The sequence below is a fragment of the Mercenaria mercenaria genome, chromosome 17, assembly GCF_021730395.1.
Source record: "Mercenaria mercenaria strain notata chromosome 17, MADL_Memer_1, whole genome shotgun sequence".
Lineage (NCBI taxonomy): Eukaryota > Metazoa > Mollusca > Bivalvia > Venerida > Veneridae > Mercenaria > Mercenaria mercenaria.
In genome coordinates this window covers 15,079,845-15,102,388 of record NC_069377.1, presented here as the reverse complement: position 1 = coordinate 15,102,388, position 22,544 = coordinate 15,079,845, and the positions used below count along the sequence as shown (strand labels likewise).

At 33.1% G+C, this 22,544-nt stretch overlaps 1 protein-coding gene across 1 annotated transcript; it reads left to right on the top strand.

Annotated features, from left to right (window-relative positions):
* Positions 1-8,639: 8,639 nt before the first annotated feature.
* On the top strand, positions 8,640-21,914 carry LOC123536802 (neuropeptide S receptor-like). The gene is made up of 2 exons (XM_045320243.2): positions 8,640-8,954; positions 19,093-21,914. Exon 2 carries the CDS (start codon positions 19,140-19,142, stop codon positions 20,556-20,558), a length of 1,419 nt encoding a protein of 472 aa, XP_045176178.2. The 5' UTR covers positions 8,640-8,954; positions 19,093-19,139; the 3' UTR covers positions 20,559-21,914.
* The last annotated feature ends 630 nt before the right edge of the window (positions 21,915-22,544 follow it).

The following is a 22,544-nucleotide window of genomic DNA, read 5'->3' as shown; positions in this document are numbered from 1 at the left end:
TGCATATTTCTAGACATTTTATTGCTTAGAAATATTCACATATGAATGATACGTATTAGTTTTTCAGTCTGAACTAATTTGAAAATATGGACGTTAATGGGCGTTTGAATGCAATAAAGAACATTGAAATGACGCCAAATGTCTGAACTGTACAAGTCCTTTTAGAATAAAATTGAAACTCGACGAAGTTTTAAATTGGGTAATCTATGTACCAATGCAGCGGTCAATTGATTTTCGATTTATCTAACACGTCCGCACATTATTTGACATATATCTCATTTCCTCTTTATGAATTGATCAAAAAGTGTGTTGCTTATTTTAATGGAATTTCATAACATAATCTAATACTTTTTTGCGCTAACTTGCAATTTGGTTTTCTACATTGGAATGTTTAAACCTTGGAAATAAATGACACATCTCAGAGGTATATAAACTTAAGAGAAGACGCGGACTTAAGCGATATGACAATAGATGTAGTGTGTCCACCAATGTTTGTGTTAATTATACATTGGAAACATATGCTTCACCAAATGCTTCATTTGTACAAGTTGCTATTGTTATACATTATAAACAACGTTCTACCTCATGCGGTATAGATTACTATCTTCTGTATAATTGATGAAGCAGTAAAATAGTATTTTTCCCACAAAGAAGATTAAGCAGATGTGACCGGTAACAAAGTGTTAGTGCAATTAATATTCTTTTACATTTTATTGTGCGATCAATTCGATTTGCTTCGTGTACTGAGCGAGGGAGAATTTCTAAACGATGGTCTACATGTAAAACCCATCAATCTATTATCATCACTTCCACTTCTCTCAGCCTTCATATTTGCAACATGAAATTATGAAGTTGAAATGAACAATTAGAAGTCTTCATATGAAAATGCCTTGTAAAGTAATCTAACGATGGACATAAAAGCTACGTCAACGGTTAGCATCGCTGATCACTGCTATTTAATTAATTTCAATGTTCTTGATCGATGCATCTATAAGATATTACATATTCTACTTCTGTCTGGTGTCTTTTGTTAATTTTTCTTCAGATTGATTTCAAATGATTAAGTTCCGTGTGCAGAAAACAGTTTTATCTGCTAAGAAATAGTTACAGGGAAAGTTATTGCCTATCTATCGGAAGCTTCTGTAATCCTCCAAAGACTGTGTATCACCAAATAACACCTACTATACAAGTGCACAAGTCACCAGTAAATTATCGAATGCATAAAGCTTCTTATCTTACATGGTCATTCATGCATACTAGAAATATCTCAGTTATTTTTGTATATCTTTTAATGAGAAATATATGCTTGACTCAATAACAGCGAAACCCTTTTGATCGAAAGAAGGTTAAAGGAAAAAAAGGCATTAACGCTTACAAGTAGACGCTGAAAAGAAAATCGACCGTTCCTTCTCTTGCATGTCTAGGGCACAATATATTAACATCGCTCTAGTCATATTTGCATAGTACTAGTTATTGTGCTGAAACGTCCGAAATGTGTAGACAAAAACGGAATGTTAGCTTTCGATCAGTTAAATGAAACGTGAAAATAACATGATGCAAACAGCATATTTAAAGATCAGGTAACTCCTGTAGATTTATATGAGATTTGTTAGAGGACATTAGATTAACGATATGTGAACAACACCCTGATCTCTTGTTGTTGCGGTTATCCAGTCTGTGAAATTTGAGACAAAATGTTATATTCCCTGTGCCACTTTCGCCCTGACTACTTAAAGTTATAGTGGTTTCATAGAGGTCATGGTATACAATTAAGATGAAAGAAGTTCTAAACCGATTTAAATAGAAAAACGCATTAAAAGATACTAGACCAGATAAGACAGGGATATGAAAGATTTACCTAGTATTTCTTGCACGTGATACCAAAGCACGTGATAGTTAGTCTCTAGGAAGGTTATCCCATTGAAGCAATGTTATATAGAATTGTTCACTTGTAATTTATGTCAAGTTTTTTTAATGAAAGCAATATTAACATGATATTGCAGATTTCATTTACAAATGAACACTAGGAGAAGCAGTTGTTACCGCCAGGATGGATACCTCAATCAAAGTAGAGGAGTCTAAGAAACATTAGTATGTCAGAACAATACAGGGACATTTGGGGTGCTTTTTCAGCTAGCATAACCAAACAAATCATCTTGTGTGTAGGAAGTGATATCTGGAATACTTTATCTTGTTCTTAATGTTGTAATACTACCTTTTTGTACCCAAACTATATAAATCCGTATATATGTTTCTCATTATTTTCGTTAACAAGTTGTGAGGGGAAGTAGTCAATTCAATATGTTTGGAACATACCAGTAGTCTGATTGCCAATTACATAAACTCATCTTTTCAGTAATCAGTTCTGACTTAGCTATCATCTGATACGAAAAGGGATATATTTACATATAATTTCAAGGGTTTCGGAAGTTATTTCCAGTAAACACATTAGGTCAACATGACATTATCTAAAGTTACTGCAATGATACCAAGCTTGACTGAATAAATGTTGTCCGTTCGAAACAATTTAGCCTACAGATACATGTAGTTAGTGCGGAGATAGTTTTGGTCTCTTCAATTTTGCCGACATTAACAACGTCCTCTTTTCTGTTCTCAATTTTAAAGCCTCGCAAAAGTGTTAGCATTGAAAATCTAAACAGATGTACGTTAAATACAATAAGGTCAGGACTTGACAAAACGAAGGGTCGGTCGTTCTGGTCTCTTAAATGTTGAGGAAATTAGCAACGCTACCTATCGCCGTTTTAAGTAATAAAAGCTTTATCCGATATCCTAACAAGGGAACGTCGTCTTCAATATTGGAAAATACTATCTGGCTCTCAGCAGCAAAAAGAGTTTGTCATTTCTTGGACATGGAAGACATTTATTGCATTATTATTTAATAATATCTATTATTTAATGCACCAGTATGTACTGATATCAGATTTATTTTTATGTAATTGAATATTAAGTGATGTATAATATATAGGAATTTTTGGATTGACTCTACTATAGTGTATTATCAGTCTTTAAGCAGGTAAAAGAAATATATAAGTTATTGGATATATTGATATCAATGGGCGTTGGATGTCTGCTTTTATTGGAGTATATACACAGTTTGACGGATGCTAAGCAACACTTTGTAAAGATCTACTGTCAAACAGGTAAAGACAACTGAAGAAACATCAATTGACTATTTTAACTATTTAGCACTACTCCTATGAAGTTATCAAATATAATAATGCATGTAGGAATATGACATAAATGCATTAAAATATTATACTTAATAAGAATGACGTTCCTAAACAAGGTGTCTTTTTTAAAATTCCAATAAAATTTTAGATCTATATCCGGTTTTAGGTAGTAATATAAATGTTAGAATTCCCCTATTAAACGTTGTTTAGAAAAAAATGTAACATGATGTTTATCAATTTATTTATTTATTTATTTATTTATTTATTTATTTATTTATTTAATACAATAATTAATTGTTACTTCCCTTTAGTTTCCGTATCTTCAATTCGTATACGATTACAATGCATGTGTTTCCTTTAAGTTTCAATTTTCAGAGATGTTTCTATCTTTAAACCAAGCCCGCCCGCTTAGCTCAATACGGAGAGCGCAGATCTACGTATCACGGGGTCGTGATTTCGACCCCCTGTTCGAGGCGTTTGTTCCCCGTGACGATTTGATAAAAGATATTAGAGAGTTTGAGATTTCAACCTTCGCATTCCCCTTCAACGTCTCTTGCGAAGTTAACGTATGAAGTTGAAGTTCGATTAAAATTCCTTGAGATTTCAAACTTTAGAATGAACCTTACTTCTTTTAATCCGCCCATTCAATTTATCCGTAACTATGATCGTTTTTTTTTCGTGCATTTTGATATCAATTGTCCGAAAGGGCAGGACTTTTACAAGAGGTTTTAAAAAAGAAAACTAGATAAATACATTTCAATTAATATAATAATCGCATGGATATTAGTGCGATTACGATAAAAAAAACGAAACAATGTGAACAATGTAAAACTCGTTGGTGTTGCTCCGAACATTTAGGTTTTATGTAAAATGATGTCAGTATACAATGCACGATTGTAAATCATACATGAGAGGAAATAAAAATGACAAGAGCTGTCCGTAAGACAACGCGCTCGATTTTTCTCAGTGCTTGACTGAATTAGAGCTTTGCCAATGAAAAAAAAATCCAAGTTAGAAAGGGATATACTCTGTCAAAATTCAAATCAGAGTTATGGGAATTGTGTCTCCTGGTGTAGACTTTGATAGTAAATAACTATTTTGAGTTTCAAGTCAAAGCTTTAATAGAAACAGAGATATTTGACATTATCAAAAAATTTAACAAAATATTCTAAGTTAAAAAGGGGCATAATTCTGTCAAAATTCAAATCAGAGTTATGGGGATTGTTTCTCCTGGTGTAGACTTTGATAGTAAATAACTTTTTATAGTTTCAAGTCAAAAGCTTTAATAGAAACAGAAATATTTGACTTTATAAAAAAATTCAACAAAATATTCTAAGTTAAAAAGGGGCATAATTCTGTCAAAATTCAAATCAGAGTTATGGGGATTGTTTCTCCTGGTGTAGACTTTGATAGTAAATAACTTTTTATAGTTTCAAGTCAAAAGCTTTAATAGAAACAGAGATATTTGACTTTATAAAAAAATTCAACAAAATATTCTAAGTTAAAAAGGGGCATAATTCTGTCAAAATTCAAATCAGAGTTATGGGGATTGTATCTCCTGGTGTAGACTTTGATAGTAAATAACCTTTTTAAGTTTCAAGTCAATAGCTTTGATAGTAACAGAGATATTTGACTTTATCAAAAACTTTAACCAACGCCGACGCCGACGCCACCACCGGGGCGAGTGCAATAGCTCTACTTTTTCTTCGAAAAGCCGAGCTAATAATCATATCAACGTATTCTATTGTTGATGGTGCTCTTGAAAGATAATACAGTTAGTATTTTTAAACAAAAACATGAGAACCAACTATTACAAATGCATTTCTCGATATACTTTGAAGTTAAGTTAAGTTAAATATATGCGATAAAGCAAACACAAAAGGCATTCCCATAAAATATAAAGGACATATTTATCCGTCATGCTGTTGACTAGTACTTCATAGTTTTTCTTAAAGGTTTTTTTTTCTCACTTTTTTTTCACTTTAAATTGGTACTTTGTACATCGAATTCCTAAATAGACGCGTTTTACTTGTAGACTCTCATATACAATGTACCTGATGAAAATCAAACCTTTTAAAAAAGTACGTTGATAACATGAGCCAATATACACAATTTATGAATACATTTTACAAGCAATTTGAAACAAATGTAAGATACGCTCGTGATATCATACATTTTGGCATCATGACTCTATGACTCTGTATGATGCCAAACTCCCAGACAGCACAATATGATCGTGCCAAGTCACCACTTGTCTAGCGAAACAGACAAGAAATATTATGTGGAGACGAAAATATACACGTATTTGTTTGAATATACTATTTCATAAGTAAAGCATGTGCAGATCAAGGAATTTTGGTTAGAGGGACACCACATTTAAAGAGGGGGTCACCCATTTAAAGGTGGGTGGGGGTGGGAGGAGTGGTCACACTGAGTTTCAAAACCGATTTTCTTTGTAAAATATAAGAATCAATTGGTGGACTGACCCACAGGAAACTTCTCGCATCATGATATTATAGAGCTGAAATTGTCTGATACTTCAGAAGAACACAAGAAGACTAGTACCATTTTATGTTTATAATTAAAACGCAATTGTCGTATTAAGTGTCCGACAGAAACGGATTGATTTTATTTGGAAGTGAAAATAAAATATTCGACCAAATGATAATCGCGCGTTATTATTCATCTTCCAAGTAAACTGACTGTCATGCCATGTGCCTCCATCCAGATTTCAGTCTTTGATGCCGAGTATGTGGACAGAGTAGATGTAAAAAGACTGAAGTTTTGACTTTCGTGATATCACATCTTCGGACGTTCAAAACTTCATTTCATACGTCAAAAATGCCCATCTAGTATAATCGATACCGTCTGGGGAAACAAATATGCCGTAGAAGTTAAAGTTTGAACAAAATCTCAAAGTTTCTCAAAATCAGTCGATAATTTCATACTTCCAGGTTCAATTCAATGTATTTAGTAAAAATCATTAGCCATACAAAACTTCATTATTCTTATACTTATTGATAGTGTTTCGCATCAAATTTAGTCTAATTATACATATGGATAATCGAATAACATAATAAGCAGAAATCCTGAAAGTAAACTTTTTATTTCACAGAGTAATAAAGAGAAGTCTTAGGCTTACTTGATATTACATGGAAAACTTTAGTAGCAACGTCTGATATAAATAAAATACACGCATATCGGTGACGTTTTACCCCAAATATATATGAGAGACATTGAAGGCGAAGGCGAAGGTTGAAATCTCAAACTCTCTATTGCGTCTGAAATAATTCGTCCTCCACCTCTGTTTCATGTGGGGAAGTTGGCAGTTACTTGCGAAGAACAGGTTTCTAAAGGTTATCTATCAGTACAATGAGAATGAATATACAAACTTCTCCAGTTGACTATTATTTTCAGTACTAATATAGTAACTGCCAGAGTGTCAGCCCTTATGTAAAATAAATTCATGAGATTGTGGTAAATTACTCCTAATTTGCATAAAAAGTAGAATGATACTGTAACACTTCAAGCTTGATCGCCCTATATTAGCATATATGTCCTTTAATGAAACTGAATGAACAGACGTCGTGGCTGATTTGTTGGTTAATTGCGATTCAAAACAGCTAAATATTGTTGTAAAATGAGAATTTGCAATATACAACTTCGTCCAGTACGTATTAATTTCTATACTACTATTATGGAGTTAAATCAATGCAGCATTCTATGAAAATAAATCATGAAAGATTGGAAAATATCTTTTGCGATCAAAGATCACTATAACTTATCGCTTTATTATTAAAAAAGAAGTTATATTCGCTTTATAAACATTCCAACACCTTGTGGCGTGATGAATATGCCCTTATGTCACGGTTTTTTAATTTGCATGGCGTCGTTAATCTCATCTATAATTGTAAATCATATTCGGAAAATATGTGGAATTCTTTCGATCAACCCATTCCTATTTTTAGAAAGAAGTTAATTCGATTTTCCATCTACCTGATGGGTGGAACCCCTGTGGCTAATAATTATTTTTGCTTCTTTCTCCAGACTTTCTCTACCTTCCAATGCTATACATTATATTTGTAAACAATTGATGACGGGAAAAGGAAAACAGAAATAACAAGTCTACCGCTGCTATCTGTAAATTGTTTTTGGGGTCACTCCGTTAAAGGTCAAGGTCACAGGGGCCTGAACATTGATAACCATTTCCGATCAATAACTTCAGAACTTCTTGATCCAGAAGGTTGAAACTTCATAGGATGATTCAACATGCAGAGTAGATGACTCCTATTGATTTTGGGTCAGTCTATTAAAGGTCAAGGTCACAGGAGCCTGACATGAAAACAATTTCTGGAAAATAACTTGAGAACCACTTGACCTAGAAATGATTGAACATTAATAGGATGATTGTGACATGCAGAGTAGATGACCCTTTTTATTTTGAAGTCACTTGATCAAAGTCAAGGTCACACGAGCCTGAACAGTGCCTTGAGAACCACTAGGCCAAAAGTGTTGAAATTTAGCGGGATGACTGGACATGCGAAGTAGATGATCCCTATTGCAGCCAACCATCAGTGTCTCTTTGACTTTCGCTCCTGACCCCTATTGACTTCTTGCCTATAGGACTTTGCATTGGGGGAGACATGTGCTTTTTTACAAAAGCAATTTCTAATTCTGTATATCTTTAGCGTTACGTGAATATCAACCTGATGTCTAACCATAACCAAAGCCGATCTTAATATTTGGACTTCTTTATCAGAGGTTTTCTTATTGGTTTGGTGTACTACCTTATTTTGTATCAAGAATATATAAATCCGTACATGTATATACGTTTCTCACTATTTTCGTTTACAACATGTAAGAGGAACAGGTCAATCCAGTATCTTTAGAACATCCTTGTAGTTTAGTTGTCAACTAAATAAACACATCTTTTACAGTATTCATCTCTGACTTAGTTATCATTTAAGACGAATAGTGATATAGTTACATAAATTTAAATTGTTACGAGAGTTATTTCCAATAAACACACATTAGGTTTGATAATAGACTAATTTTGAAAACAACATGTCATTTTTTTAAAGTTACTTCAATGATAGCAAGCTTAATAAATTAATATTATCTGTTCGAAACAGTTTTCCCATCGGATAGTGAGTGTAGATAGTTTTTGTCTCTTAATTTTGGTGACATTAACAACATTTTCTTTTCTGCTTTAAATTTCAAAGCCAGACTCGCAAAAGTGTTAGGATCGAAAAACTAAACATATGTACGGTAAACAAAATGAGATCAGGACTTGAGAAAAATCGAAAAAAAAAGGTTCGATCGTCCTTGTCTCTTAAATGATGAGGAAATTAGCAACGCTACCTATCGCCGCTCTAAGTAATAAAACCTTTATCTGATATCCTAACAAGGGAACGCCGTCTTCAATATTGGAAAATACAATGTGGCTCTCAGCAGCAAAAAGAGTTTGTCATTTCTTGGACATGGAAGACAATTATTACATTATTATTTAATACAATGTGCACTGATATCAACTGAAATATTTAATCAACTGAATAAATAAGTGATGTATAATATATAGAAAAAAAAAACAGGAGAAAAATATACAACTTATTGGATGTCTTTATATCAATGGGCGTTGGATGTTTGCTTTTATTTGAGTAAATACACAGTTAAGTGGATCTTAACTATAGGCAGATTTTGATATACATTACTCGAAGGAACTATTTGATGTAAAGCAGTTTGTAGAGATCTGCTTTCAAACAGGTAAAACAATTAAAGAAACATTCACTATTGTAACTATTTAGTACTACTCCTATCAACTTTCAAGCATAATTGTTTTGCCAGTGTATATATAAAATAGAATGCTGAATAAGAATGACGTTCCTAAGCAATGTGTCTTTTTAAAAATATTTCCAATACAATTCTAAACCTATATTTTAGGATGTAAGATAAAAGTAAAATTTCCCCTGAACAATGTTTTGAAAAATGTAACATGACATTCATCAATCAATTCATTTATAAATCCCGTACGATATCTCAAACGATAACATGTATGATAATTATGATTTTTCTTCATTAAAACGTTTCAGTACAGAAAATATTTTTGTGTAACATTACAGTATGCACTTAACGTCTATCATTGACAACCTATTTGAGTTCAACGATGCATAATCAAACAGTAATATAAAATGCTGTCGTTTAAATTATCTTGCGGGAGTAGTATTTATTTATTTATTTATTTATTTATTTATTTGCTACAAAACAACGATGCTAAATTGTTACTGAAAGACTTCTCCGGTATCTCTGTATTATGTTGGAAGAAACACACATCAGCTTTCATTTAATTTCCATATCTTCCATTCATACACGATTACAGTACATGTCCTGCGCTTTAAATTCATTCTGAGAGACCTTTATACACAATTTAAATGCACAGTTTTTGTAGTACTGCCCGTGTTTATAATATCAAATTGACAGAGAAAATATCGTGTTTGAATTAGAAAAATTAAAAGTGAAAAAAATAAATCTATCACGTCGTTTAAGCAGAAACCAACGAAAATATCTTATTTGAACTAGATAATAAATAAAACTAACACAGCCTTAATATGCACCTGACGCTTATTATTTCATCTGATTCACCAGCATTCAAGTACATACGAATAAGTTTATAAATGTTTCTACTGATAAATACAGAAATGCACCCTTTCAGGAAAAAATCTTAAAATTATTGTATGGACATTCTATCGCAAATATATGGTATATATTGTTTGTACATTCTATCGCAGATATACGGTATAGATTTTTTTAATTATAGAATGTAATAGGCCGTTGGAATATTAATGTAAATGCAATTAATTATTGTCTTGAAGGCTGTCTTTATTTTGTTACTGATTCAATGTTAATAAAAGAATAAAATATATATTTAAACCTGATTATGTCCACGACGCTTGGATTTGATGTTATCAGACCGACAGGCCTGACCATGTTTAGAAAAAGATACGAACAGTAGTAAAAATAAATTTTCCAAAGATAGGACGTAACGTACAGATTTTAAACTTCGGTTTTTAGATCTTTAGAAAGCTACAATATTGCAAATGTGCATTGTATGTCCTTTATAAAAATAAAAAAATATCACTCAGTTTAAACGCAAACTAAACATTGAAAAGTAATATCCATTTGGCAATGGTAAATGCTTTTGCTTAGCTATTTGCTGATACTATTTTTTAATTTCTGAAATAAACTACAGCTAGGATAAATCATTTAACTGAAATATCAAGCTGATGTAGTAATGTTTTTATATCTTATTATATTCTTTTGCAAAATGGATCAATTCAATAGTCTGTCTAGGGTTGATATAAAATGTCTGTGTATCTTTACCGTTTGGTAACGGGTCTCCTTATATGTAGTTTGCTATCCAGCTGGTTTACGGAAGGTCGGTGGTTCTACTCAGGTGCCTGCTCGTGATAAAATAATGCACGGAGGGGCACCTGGGATCTTTCTCCATCATCAAAGCTGGAAGGTCGCCATATGACCTATAATTGTGTCGGTGCGACGTTAAACCCAACAAATTAAATAAATTTAGATGTAGTTTGCACTTGGGGTGTCAGTATACATACATGTAATGAATGAAATAACACAATGTCGGCAAAGTATCTCAACTAAACAACATTGTGTCAAACAATCATTTAATTCTAAATATTCACCTAAATCTGTGTTTTAAAAACACTTTTCTCGTAAATATGGCAACATGGTAATGATTTGCAGTAGTATTCCGTGTGAATTGTCTATTGGGAAAATTGTCCAGTGAATACCAGTGTGATTTATTTCCTCGTAAATTGTCATTATGAGATAGTTTAAACGTTCTAAAATGGTCACTACGGGAAGAGTTCAAGCGTTCTCAAATGATTATTATGGGATTAATTCAAAAGTGCTAAAAAGGACATTATGGGGACATTATACACATTCTGACCACATGCAGTTTTGCATCCCATGTTATTTTTTCTTTGGCGATAAATACATGTTTGAATGATCATCTAAACACAAAGATTGCAATCAGCCTTTGATATGTAACTTAGAGCCCCCAAATCTAAGTGGCATAAAAAATATCGTTTAAACAGAATATACGACTGTAACAATGAAAAAGAATTTAATGTCTAAGTGACATCAGAGGCTTATATGTGTACAAATGTTTGAAGAATAAGACTTTTCGTAGCCCTAAAAACTCCCATGTGAGAAAAAATACAACGAAATGCACTGGTACACGCTTACTTTTAAAAAGCAGCAATTTTGTAAATATATCACATGAAATTAAATGTGTATAAACAGAAGCAGACTATAGAAAACATGAGAAAACAAATTGTACAAAAAATGAGAACCGTACAAGAACAATAAAGAGGGGTGACATAACTCAAAGAGAATAAAATGTTTGAAAATACAAATAAAATGAAATGCACACATCTAAACGTTGACTCTTTGCTGACTAGCAAATGAATGACATGGATTTCTGACATATCGATGGTTCTATAAAATGAAGAGGTGGTCAACATTTTATATAGGAATTTGTCTTCCGACTATGTTTTGAAATGTGATACAGAAAATTGTTTGCTTCGTCTACTACAAATACAGTCGTGTAACAATAGATTAACTTGCAAGTTCAAACGTTTCTGCAGCTCTATCGCGAGGTTTGCGAATATTTCACATGATCAGGTGTTATAAATTCACGTGCCAAGCTAATGAGATGTTAAATAATAATTTTGCTGATGAATACTTGTTGATGTACTTATTAAGGTAGTTGTGCAACAGTGAAGCTTCGCCCGAATCATCACAACGCAATTAACGATATTTTATTTTAATTTCTTACACACGACGTCCGTACATTTATTTAGTTCAGTCAAGCATGACTCTTATTGGTGCAAACAGGTTAAGTTTCTTGATATATCAACCAAACATAATACCAATGACTCTCTCGTGTTTACAGTTCGATAAAGGGACAAATAAACCACGGATTACTTTTAAGGTATATGTTCCATTTCATTGGATATTTGCTGTGTGATCAGATTTCACATTAATTCAATGGTCATACAATATACCATATTCATTATATAAACTTTCGGGAATTCCTAGTTGAGACAAGGACTATGTTTATATAAGATAGTCCGCTCATATTAGATCAAGCCAAAAACATGAACTTATTTGTATACTAAATATTGCTTTTCATAAATCAAAGCTATCATACTGAGCAAATAACTTTGTTTACCGATAAAACTGAGATTGCACCATCCGCAAATGTACACGTGTTTGAAACGCAACGTTTGTCAATACCTGATTTTCTTTCCAATGTGTACTAGTACTTATATGGAGCTCAACCAAGTACTTTTCAAAAGTATATTTATTATTATTATTTATTTTATTTTATTTTGAATATGAAAAAAGTAACATTCCGTCGAATACAGTATTGCCGTATGCAGTCAGGTAAATTGAATTAATGATGGTGGGAAATCAAACTAAAAAAAGTAACAGTATTATCGATAAAAAAGCGTACCGACGATATCAGCTTTGTGTAAGAAACAATTGCAATGATGTTGGTGGGCTGTTTACATAATATAAAAAAACACTTGCCATGAAAGCCTGAAAACAGTATTTTTTTGACATTTTTCATTCGATGCCATCCAAAGGAAGATGCCTTACAAAGTTAGTTTTGTTTACAAGTCTTATAATGACCTATCATTCAAGTAACGTTTTTATTGGCTGTTAACAGCTTGTTGACATCCGGGTAAAAGTTGAACTTAATACGGCTGTACCGAATGTGTCATTCCGTAAGCCTAAATTACAAATTTACACTGAGGTATTGATTGATTCAAGTGCAAAACATACTGATTTCCTTAACCGTTAATAAATATGGAGGAAGGGATCATTGAAAAAAGGGTATTTCAAAGAAATCGACTTTCCAGTAGACTTCGGTGCATTTTACTAGTGAAATTATTTTAGCACAATGAGAAATAAAATAAACTATTTTTTCGCACTCTGGAAGCAAAAATACACCTACTCTGTGTAATGCCGACTGTATAAAAAAGATTGTATAAACTATAAGAACACAATTGCTGACCTTAGAAGACAAAATACGTTTTCAACGTTATCAGCGATGTAGTTTAAATTGACGTCAGTGGAGGAACAAGACACAGAATTTTTCAGTCAACGTTGAAAAAAATGCACCTACTGAACACATTACCGTATTTTGAATCTTAATATATTGTTGCTATCAACAACCATTGTTCTTTCTGACAATGTACATATCAGTGCTCTGTATTTGCTCTTCATGCTACCACCTTTTTACGAATGAGATATGTATTAAGTTATGGTATTTTCTCTTGAAAAGAATCTGAGCTGTAGGTGTGCAAGTGTTTGTTTGCAAAACTATTCTAAATAAGTCATAAATACCAGTCATTATGAGTACAACAAAGTCATAAACAAATATCATACAATCCACACAAGCTATCGCCTTTTATTATTTTAGATTGAATGAAAATGGAATGGAGAATTTGATAGCCATGCGGTGCTTCGTTAAAATATATTAGTTCCAGCAGAGACAAACATGTCATAAAATAAACAGTCTCCTACATATTTGTATAGGTCCAACTTCCCCTATATTAAGCATATTTCTGTGTCTTCTGAATTCCTAAATTTCGTCCTGTTTTATATTCTGTTGAGATAAAAAACAACTTTGTTAAAAAAGTAGACACTAGCTATTTAGGATTTTCTTAAACCTGTACAGTATCATACTAAATGCATTTATTTGAAATTTCTAAGTGCATATATGTTGTCAAAACATTGATATTAATCTGGTTGTCTGACCTTTAAAGCATTTTGAACATTATAATATTTTGTTTGACAAACAGTCAATGCCAGATGCCAGTAATCCTGTCACAGATAGGTATCTTTCTCTAACATTTATGAATTGCTAAATATTTCTTCAGATATGTCGTTTTAAAGATGTGTGAATGATTTCAAATATTGAAATGAAGTAATACAATATGTTTCAAATATGTTACAAGTAAATTAAGGAATATCCTTTCGATTTCAGTTTCTTATTTCACAAATATAAAGATATTAGATCAGGAATAATTCAACAAGTGTAGAATTTATTCGGTAGAGTAATTCAATACACTCTTGTATCTAAAGCATGTTTTATAACAACTTACACGTGTTTTACTTAAGAAATAATAAATATGTGCCTATATTTTATCAGTTAATAAAATATGGGCAGGAGTTCGGATGCGTAATAATTAAATCACGAGTGCGTAGCACGAGTGATTTAATATTCGCATCCGAACGACTGCCCATATTTTATTAACTGATAAAATAATTGGAACATATTTATTATTTCGATTCTAACCACGCAAATTCTTCGCATTTTACAGCACTACATTTTAGCTCGATATGTCATTCGGCTGCATATGCTATTATAAAAACCTCCCCACAAATGGAAAGCGTTGCATAATACGGAATTTTCCGATATTCAACAAATTTTAATTAAAGTATTAAGTAGTTACTGCTGAAAAAATGTTATTTTCAATAACATCTAAGGTCAGATATAGAAATCAGAAGTAAATACTTCGTTCAAAGTTTATACATGCAGTTTCTAAAAATAGTGCACGTCACCTTCATGATGGCACTGAAACATACACGCCAGAATATTGCGGCGGCATATAAACACGTAAACACTTGAGTCTGGAAGATTTGAACATGAATTATAATTTATTTACTGTCAAAGTAGAATCTAGTTGACATCTGTGGTGCCTATAGCGCAGAAATTGTAAACTACACACACGACCAGACTAGATGCACTGGTGTTGAAGTAGCAACTTACCGGGCTGAAACATTTTCTTACGATAAAATTATAAACAAATAAATTCATCAGTTAGAAATTGTTTGTTTCAGAAAATTTGATGTACTTTTTATTACTATTACATATCACTGAAAAGTCGAGTATTTAGTCGGTATATAACAGAAGCAGAGTAGAATCTCACAGTCGTGTTACAATCGTAGGGTGGAATGGAAGAGCTATATTTTATCGTAGATTCATGTATAGGCGATTTCGCTATATGTTTATATAGCAACTGCTGCGGATCGTGTTAGAATTCTGTATCATAATTTTTCTATTTTGTTTAGTTTTAGAAGTTATTGTTGATTTGTTTTTGTTTTTTTTTATAAAACTTTTGATGATCATTTACCAATCAGTGAAAAATTATGCTAAGAAAGGATTGTGTCTCTTTCCAGCTAGGTTATAAATTCATTTAAACTTAACCTTTACCCTGCTAAATTTCTAAAATGGACTGGTCCATCATTCAGTTTGGACAATACCATTTAATATTTGAAGGGGTGTTCAATGAAAATTTACTGACTGAATAGCGAACAATGCAAACCTTGATCAGCCTGCAAGGAGGTGCAGGCTGATCTTGGTCTGCACTGGTCGCAAAGACAGCAGGTAATTAGTTCGGAATTTAGATTGTTTCGACAGAAATGTTTAAATGATATCAAATCATCAAAGGAATAAGTTACAAGGGAAACTCTTTATGTGGATCTGTGATGGTTGTTTATGTTGCTCCTCTTGTTGCAAAACAGCGTTAAACTCCTAGCTGTGCAATAGTATTAACTTACCTTTTGGGTAAAGGCTGATGTCTGTATATCTTACCTTATCCATGCTGTGTTTAAAGTGTACGTATTCTGTGACTGGTATAGTAGGAATATGCATTTAATATTGTAAATAATATCACCATTGATTGCATTCTTGTAAAAGGTAACACTATCTTAAAGAGTTTGTGGAAACTGGTATTTGCGTAAAAATAGTTTATCATTTTTTTTCCCGGTTCATAAGCACTATATAAGTTATTCTAATATGCTTTTCTCTGTTGAAATACGCTTACGCTAGAATGACGTCACGTTAACGTGCGGTGACGTCAATGTTTTAGTTGCTACCAAGAAAGAGCGCAACTATATTTCATCTACTGTTTTAGATTAATGACATATTAAAATCGAAATAATTTATACCAAAATCGTGTTTTAACACTATTTATACACTCGGGCGTAATACGTCGTACAAATAATTTCACTCGGGCTGCGCCCTCGTGAAATTATTACGCCCAACATATTACTACGCATACTATAACTAAACTGATTAATATGTTTTGAGAAAAACATGTCAAAAATCCGATCATGTCTCCAGACCTAGAAAATCTGTCATCAACAGTTCGTAGCAGCGCAAATTAAGTGTCAATTGCAGCACCACTTTGGTTTTTGTTGTGTGCGCACTCATTTCGAAAGTCCACTAACTTTAAAATTATAAACCTTTAATTTACGTACAAATGCATTTGATGCTAATGTCAGTACTGCAAATGGCCACAGAAACCATAACATTTTATATACTAACATGATCAGGAACTATCCTGCTTGCTATAAGGTGAAAATGTTAGAAATGACGTTGCTAGTAAATAAACGCTTTAATGATTCGATATATTTTAAGCTATATTAAAAGCTGTTTTATATGAATTATTGTCATATATGTTGGTATCCTTATTCTTGTAAACTATTCTGAGAATATTAAGGTGTCAGAAACGCTTTTGAAGTGATAAACTTTCTCACCGCTAGACATGCTTTTACAGTTGGCTTGTTGTCGTGTTACGCACATATTAAGTGGAAAGTTATTGTCTAGATTCTAAAAATACTGCAAAGAGAACACTTTATCGTCGGTTCATCTTAATGACTCACAGACATGACATGTTACTCTGCTTTATCAATTTTTGCCGACGCCACGGGATTTCTTATTCATAAACTTCTTTTATAATAATATTTTATATGTCTACCATAATCAGATGACGTGCAGAACGCAGCTGTCAGGCATTTTTTCAAAGTTATGGTCGTGCCGGATATCAAAAAGGCAGACTAATTATGTGTTTCGTATATTTTACTCATATATATGAAATATTTGAAAATAACTTTGAACACAAGCAGGCACACTCCTGCCTTTTTAATAAACATGCTCTAACTTCAGTTGTGTTAACATAGGACATAATCTAGACCATATGATGCTATGTTTTTCTCGCATATTTGTTTGAGCATTTTGTTGAAGCATATTGAAAGCAGTTAACGGTGAAGTACTCCTACTAGTATAAGATATTTACAACTTTTCATGTATTTTTGTTTATAACGCTATGTGTATTATTTTAAACTATTTATTATTAAAATGGGAAAGGAATATTTTATTTGCTTTACATGTCGGCAAAATGTCTACCATAATCAGATGACGTGCAGAACGCAAAAGTACACTTTATTTGCTTTGCATACCGGCACATAAACTGTACACGGTTTTTGTGATAAAACAACCAAGTTGAACGCTAAAATGTCTGAAGATCATATAATTTGAAAAACAGAGGAATCTCACACATTAGATAAAGACTAAACTTACAATACGGCTTCTAACGAATTCCCCCGCCATTTAAGGAAATTCTCATTTTCTAAGAAAACTGTCAAACATGCGCATTAAAGCCGCTTAGAAAGCCAAGAAATTGTCTTTATTGATCAATGGTCATTATTCACATGTTTAACTACACTGCAAAGGCTGCATAAAAATGCAGTTACTTGTCTTTTTAGGAAGGAGAAGAAATTTAGCTCGTATTTAACATATTTATTTTTGAATGTTCCGGCTGGGGTGTTTGAGCTACATTAACGGGCGATGAATTCCTAAGTTACCTAAAAGTATGGGAATTGTCGAGTGCCATTACAGAACCTTTACTTTAAAAACAAACATTTGGTTATATAGAACACAGCATTCGCATTTTTTAAAATTTATATGCATTTCAAAATTCCATAAAGCCTTTATCTCTTAGTTTCCCTTTTCAAGACACATATAGTTTATATGCTTCACCCTTCGGTTAATTTTACTGAAATATTTAAATTTATTTCTATGGAGCAACATACATGCAGACCTGAATGAAGCTTCTTGCAATTTGACAACGCAATCGTTGTAATGAAACTGTTTTGAAGTCATAGTTCTTCGTATACTCAATGAAATATAAAAGATAAGATTATGACAAGAATAAAGTACATTTGTACAGCATTATCTTGCGTTCACAGCTGTAGAAACAAACGTTTGTAAAGCAGGCGATATAATATTTACGTCCTATCGCAACCCTTTGATGCGCACGGATTTGACGTAGTGTCCGTACGTTTGCATCAGCACGCAAAAGATGTGAGGCTATTTAATTTGAAAAGTATAGTGGTTAACTTTGTTTAGGAACAGATGTCGCACGCCTGTTAAAAAACTTCTTTTCGCTTTACTTCGCTTCCTTCCTTCTAACCTGTTTCGCTACCTCACCTTTCTATTAATCTTAGGAAGAAGATAAAAAAGTAATTATTTTTTATTAATCACTGTAGACCCCTTAAATTATTGTTGTTCTATATTACTATAAGTTTACATGTACACATTGTTGCAGCTGTCGCTACTTTAAATAATGTGTTTGTCTCCTTTCTGAATGCAAATATGGTAGTCCTGAGTTGAAATCTATGAACACAGTCAGAATGAATATACCAACTTTTGCTGATCTAAGAGAATTCAATCTATACAACATTGAGGACAATATTGCCAAGATTTGTCCAGTATTTAAGTATAAAAACACTTCTTTAAAAATTCAAAGTCGAGAAATTAAGTATACTGTTGCTTTTACAAAAAGATCATTGTCGCTCAGTTTCTTTGGGCTGGTAATATCATACCCGATAAAATTAAATATTTTAACAAGGCAATGCTGATTAACTCGTGTATAATAACTTTCACACAAACAAGTTCTCGCATTTCTCATATGAATTCATGTCATATTGTACTCATCCACTAATTGTTCTATATTTTCAGGCGAAAGAAATGTTGTGAAAAGTGATTATTTGGAGCACGTATAAATCATGACAGAAGGCTTTACTGCCACAACAATCTGCGATGGCTTTCCCAATGGGACGCTTTGTGATAGAACAAGTATTATCGTTACTACTGTTGCTTTTACAGAGGAAGAAGAAATATGGACTGCCGATGTTATACAACGAGTTGTTTCAATAGTGATTATCATGGTGTTAACATTAATTGGAAACATCGCCATTATCCTCGTTTTGACTTGCAGCAAATATAGAAAAAGAAACAACCGGGTCAATATTTTCATAATAAATCTTGCCATAGGAGATTTGACCGTTTGTTTTGTAACCATGACAACAGAGATTCTATTTGTTGCCTTTGGTGAATGGGTTTTAGGCAATATTGGATGTAAATTGTTAACATATATCCAGGTCGTCACACTTTCAAGTACGACATTCATACTAGCCGCGATGGGGTTCGACCGTTACCTGGCTATATGTCGTCCATTACGTTTCACAGCATCAAGTTCACGGGCAAGAACTATGATAATAGTTTCGTGGTGTCTTTCATTTGTAGTGTCTATTCCACAGTTGTTCATATTCAAACAGACAGTTGACGGGGTTCATGCCGACCAAACATTAAAGTACGGTTGCCATAGCCAAGGTTACACGGCGCCATGGCAACGGAAAACGTATATAACTTTCATGTCGTTTTATATTCTCATCTTTCCAAGCGTACTACTTTCATTCTGTTACATTAATGTTGCAAGAGTTGTCTGGAAACAAGGAAGATCTGAAACATACTTGGCAAACAGCGACACCTCCCTTAGGCGATTCATTGTTAACAAAGGTATTATATCTTTAGCTAAAATGAAAACGGTGAAAATGACATTTTGCATCATATTAACATTTATCGCATGTTGGACGCCATACTTTGTGACAACACTATGTCTAATTTACAGTAATTACACACTACACATTCCAAACTCAGTGATGGCGTTCGCAGAAACAATTGCATTACTTCAAAGTGCTGTAAATCCAGTACTTTACGGAATATTCAACATACAGCTATTCAGAGGTTTAGCCGAAATGTTTTGTCCAAAACGGCTTAAACCAAAACGACCAAACAGCTTGGCAAAATATCATAACATAAATGGATTTTATTGTTTGTCAGCAACTGAAGAGAAGAATAAAGTACATCTTACAGATAACACAAATCATCTAGCCGTTCGTTGCCATGACAAACAATCACGCTCAGCAACATCTAGCGATGATGGGTCTCTAGAAAGGCACCAGTGTTCGACAAGTAGGTCACACGGTGGCTGCATAATTGCTGAATCAAACATGAATGGATTCAAATTAAGAGTAAGATTTATGACAAAGGAACCAGTAATCGTTCACGACCGTCATGGTCGATGTTTTTACCCAGGAAGTAACCATAAAGAAAGTGAAAAACAACTTGAGTGTACAGTATGATATTATGGCTGCAACTTGTACGTGTACTGTCAATCAATGAAAAGTTACCACTAAATAGTTTTAAGTTTAAGTTAAAGGCGACACGCTCCCAAATTTAAGATACTTCTTTCAAAACATTAGAAGAGAGGCTTTTATTAGTCAGCAAATTGCGAACAAAATTAAAAATAAAGAGTTATAGTGAGCTGTAAGCATTGTCTTTGATTTTACACGTAAAATGTTCACACTTTTTGTACTTCTCTAACTTCTGTTTGAATATGGGTTAATTTGAAACGTCGTGTCATTTCAACTATTTGAAATATCTTTCGAAATTAATGAAGGGAAAATGGTGTAGAACTTTGGGTAAAAAGATTTTTAAACACATGTACAATTGTACGAGCGCTGTTCAAAAATAACGTAGACTTCTGCTGCAAAAAGTCGCCTATTTTATCTAGTGCAATGTAAAATATGTGAATGTAATTCACAATTTTTGTGTAATTTGGTCATACTTTTTTGTAACAATTTTTCTGATAGACGATGCGCGAAAAACGTTTAAATTACCATAGCTGCAATCGATGTTTCACCCGTCATGATTTGAATCAGTATTCGCACTGATAGTTCACTTGTTTGCCCGAAAATATGCAAGCGTACAGCAATACATCAAGGCGACATTCACCGATAGTTCGGATCGGGAGTGGGGCGGATGTAAACAACGTTAAAACTAAATATATACATGCAATGTCGTCATCAACTGACATAGATAATCAGACAAACAAGGTAGTAAGGTGTCGTTCGGATTTGGAGTAGGGCGGATGTAAACAACGTTAAAACTAAATGAGTGTTGCTGTTTATAACACATGTAATGTCGGCATCAACTGACATAGATAATCAGACTGGAACTGATAAAGTAGACCACAACAATGTTCGGTCATATGTGTCTTGATCTTCAAGCGATTTGCAAATATCCCACAATTGCTAAAAGACAGATAAGGGCGAGGGAGAAAGCACAGATACTTAGTTTTCGTTTTAAATTATAAAATTCAAAGATAAATTATTGTAAACTTAACGAAAGTTTCTCGATTAGGTCAAGACGTCGTTAAGGTCGTTGAAATAGCATCAAAGTGAACGGGTTCGTGTGTATGACTTTTTAGGAGGCGTAATTCCTGACTCTATAATTATAGTCACGTCAAATGTGCAGTTGACTAAGTATAGGGATAACGAATCATGATTGTGTATTTACTGTTTTGCGTCATTAAACTAAAAAATGGTAAGACAAACTACATTATTTTTGAAAAGCTCTTGTACTTTCTTGCTTATTAATGAATTCGATATGGCGATTTATTGACTTAAGAAAGATCATGACGACCAAACCTTAAAGGCAATACAGTGAAACACCGCTCGCTCGAGCATCGATGACTCGAGCACCCGGGCTCACTCGAGCAATTCATGTGGTCCCGGCCGATTTCCTTCTATTTTCTATGTGATATTACCATGGCTGGGTCGAGCATCGATAACTCGATCGCTCGAGCATGACACCTGGTCCCTGTGTATTAATTTACTCTTTGTTGCTTCTGGCTAACTCGAGCAGAGGTGTCAAAATTTTTCACACCTTCGGCGGTCAGAATGTATCGGTTAATTAAGCATTTTCACACACCGTGAGAATTGCGTAGTCTATTCCCAGACTATGTTAAATGTTTGTTTGTCGGTATATTTGATGAAAGCTTAAAGAAAAGTTTTATTGATCAAATATCGGTCAATTACTGATAACTTAAAGCATCTTTTCTGCGGAATCGAGAAGATAGTTATGAGATCTTAGTAATTTAATCAGCAGTTGTTTGCATGCAAATGAAGGAAATAATATAGCCGTTTCATAAAATTCAGACGATAATTATGATATGCACTTGTTGATGAATAAATTTTTAAAAAAAATCTAAGTTGTTTCTTCGCATGTGCCATTTACAAATTACATATTGAAACGTCTGTCAATAGATAACGTTTGTAATACGTTTG

Excerpts from the sequence above, each read along its gene's own strand:
- LOC123536802 (XM_045320243.2), top strand. The coding sequence starts at position 19,140 with ATGACAGAAGGCTTTACTGCCACAACAATCTGCGATGGCTTTCCCAAT.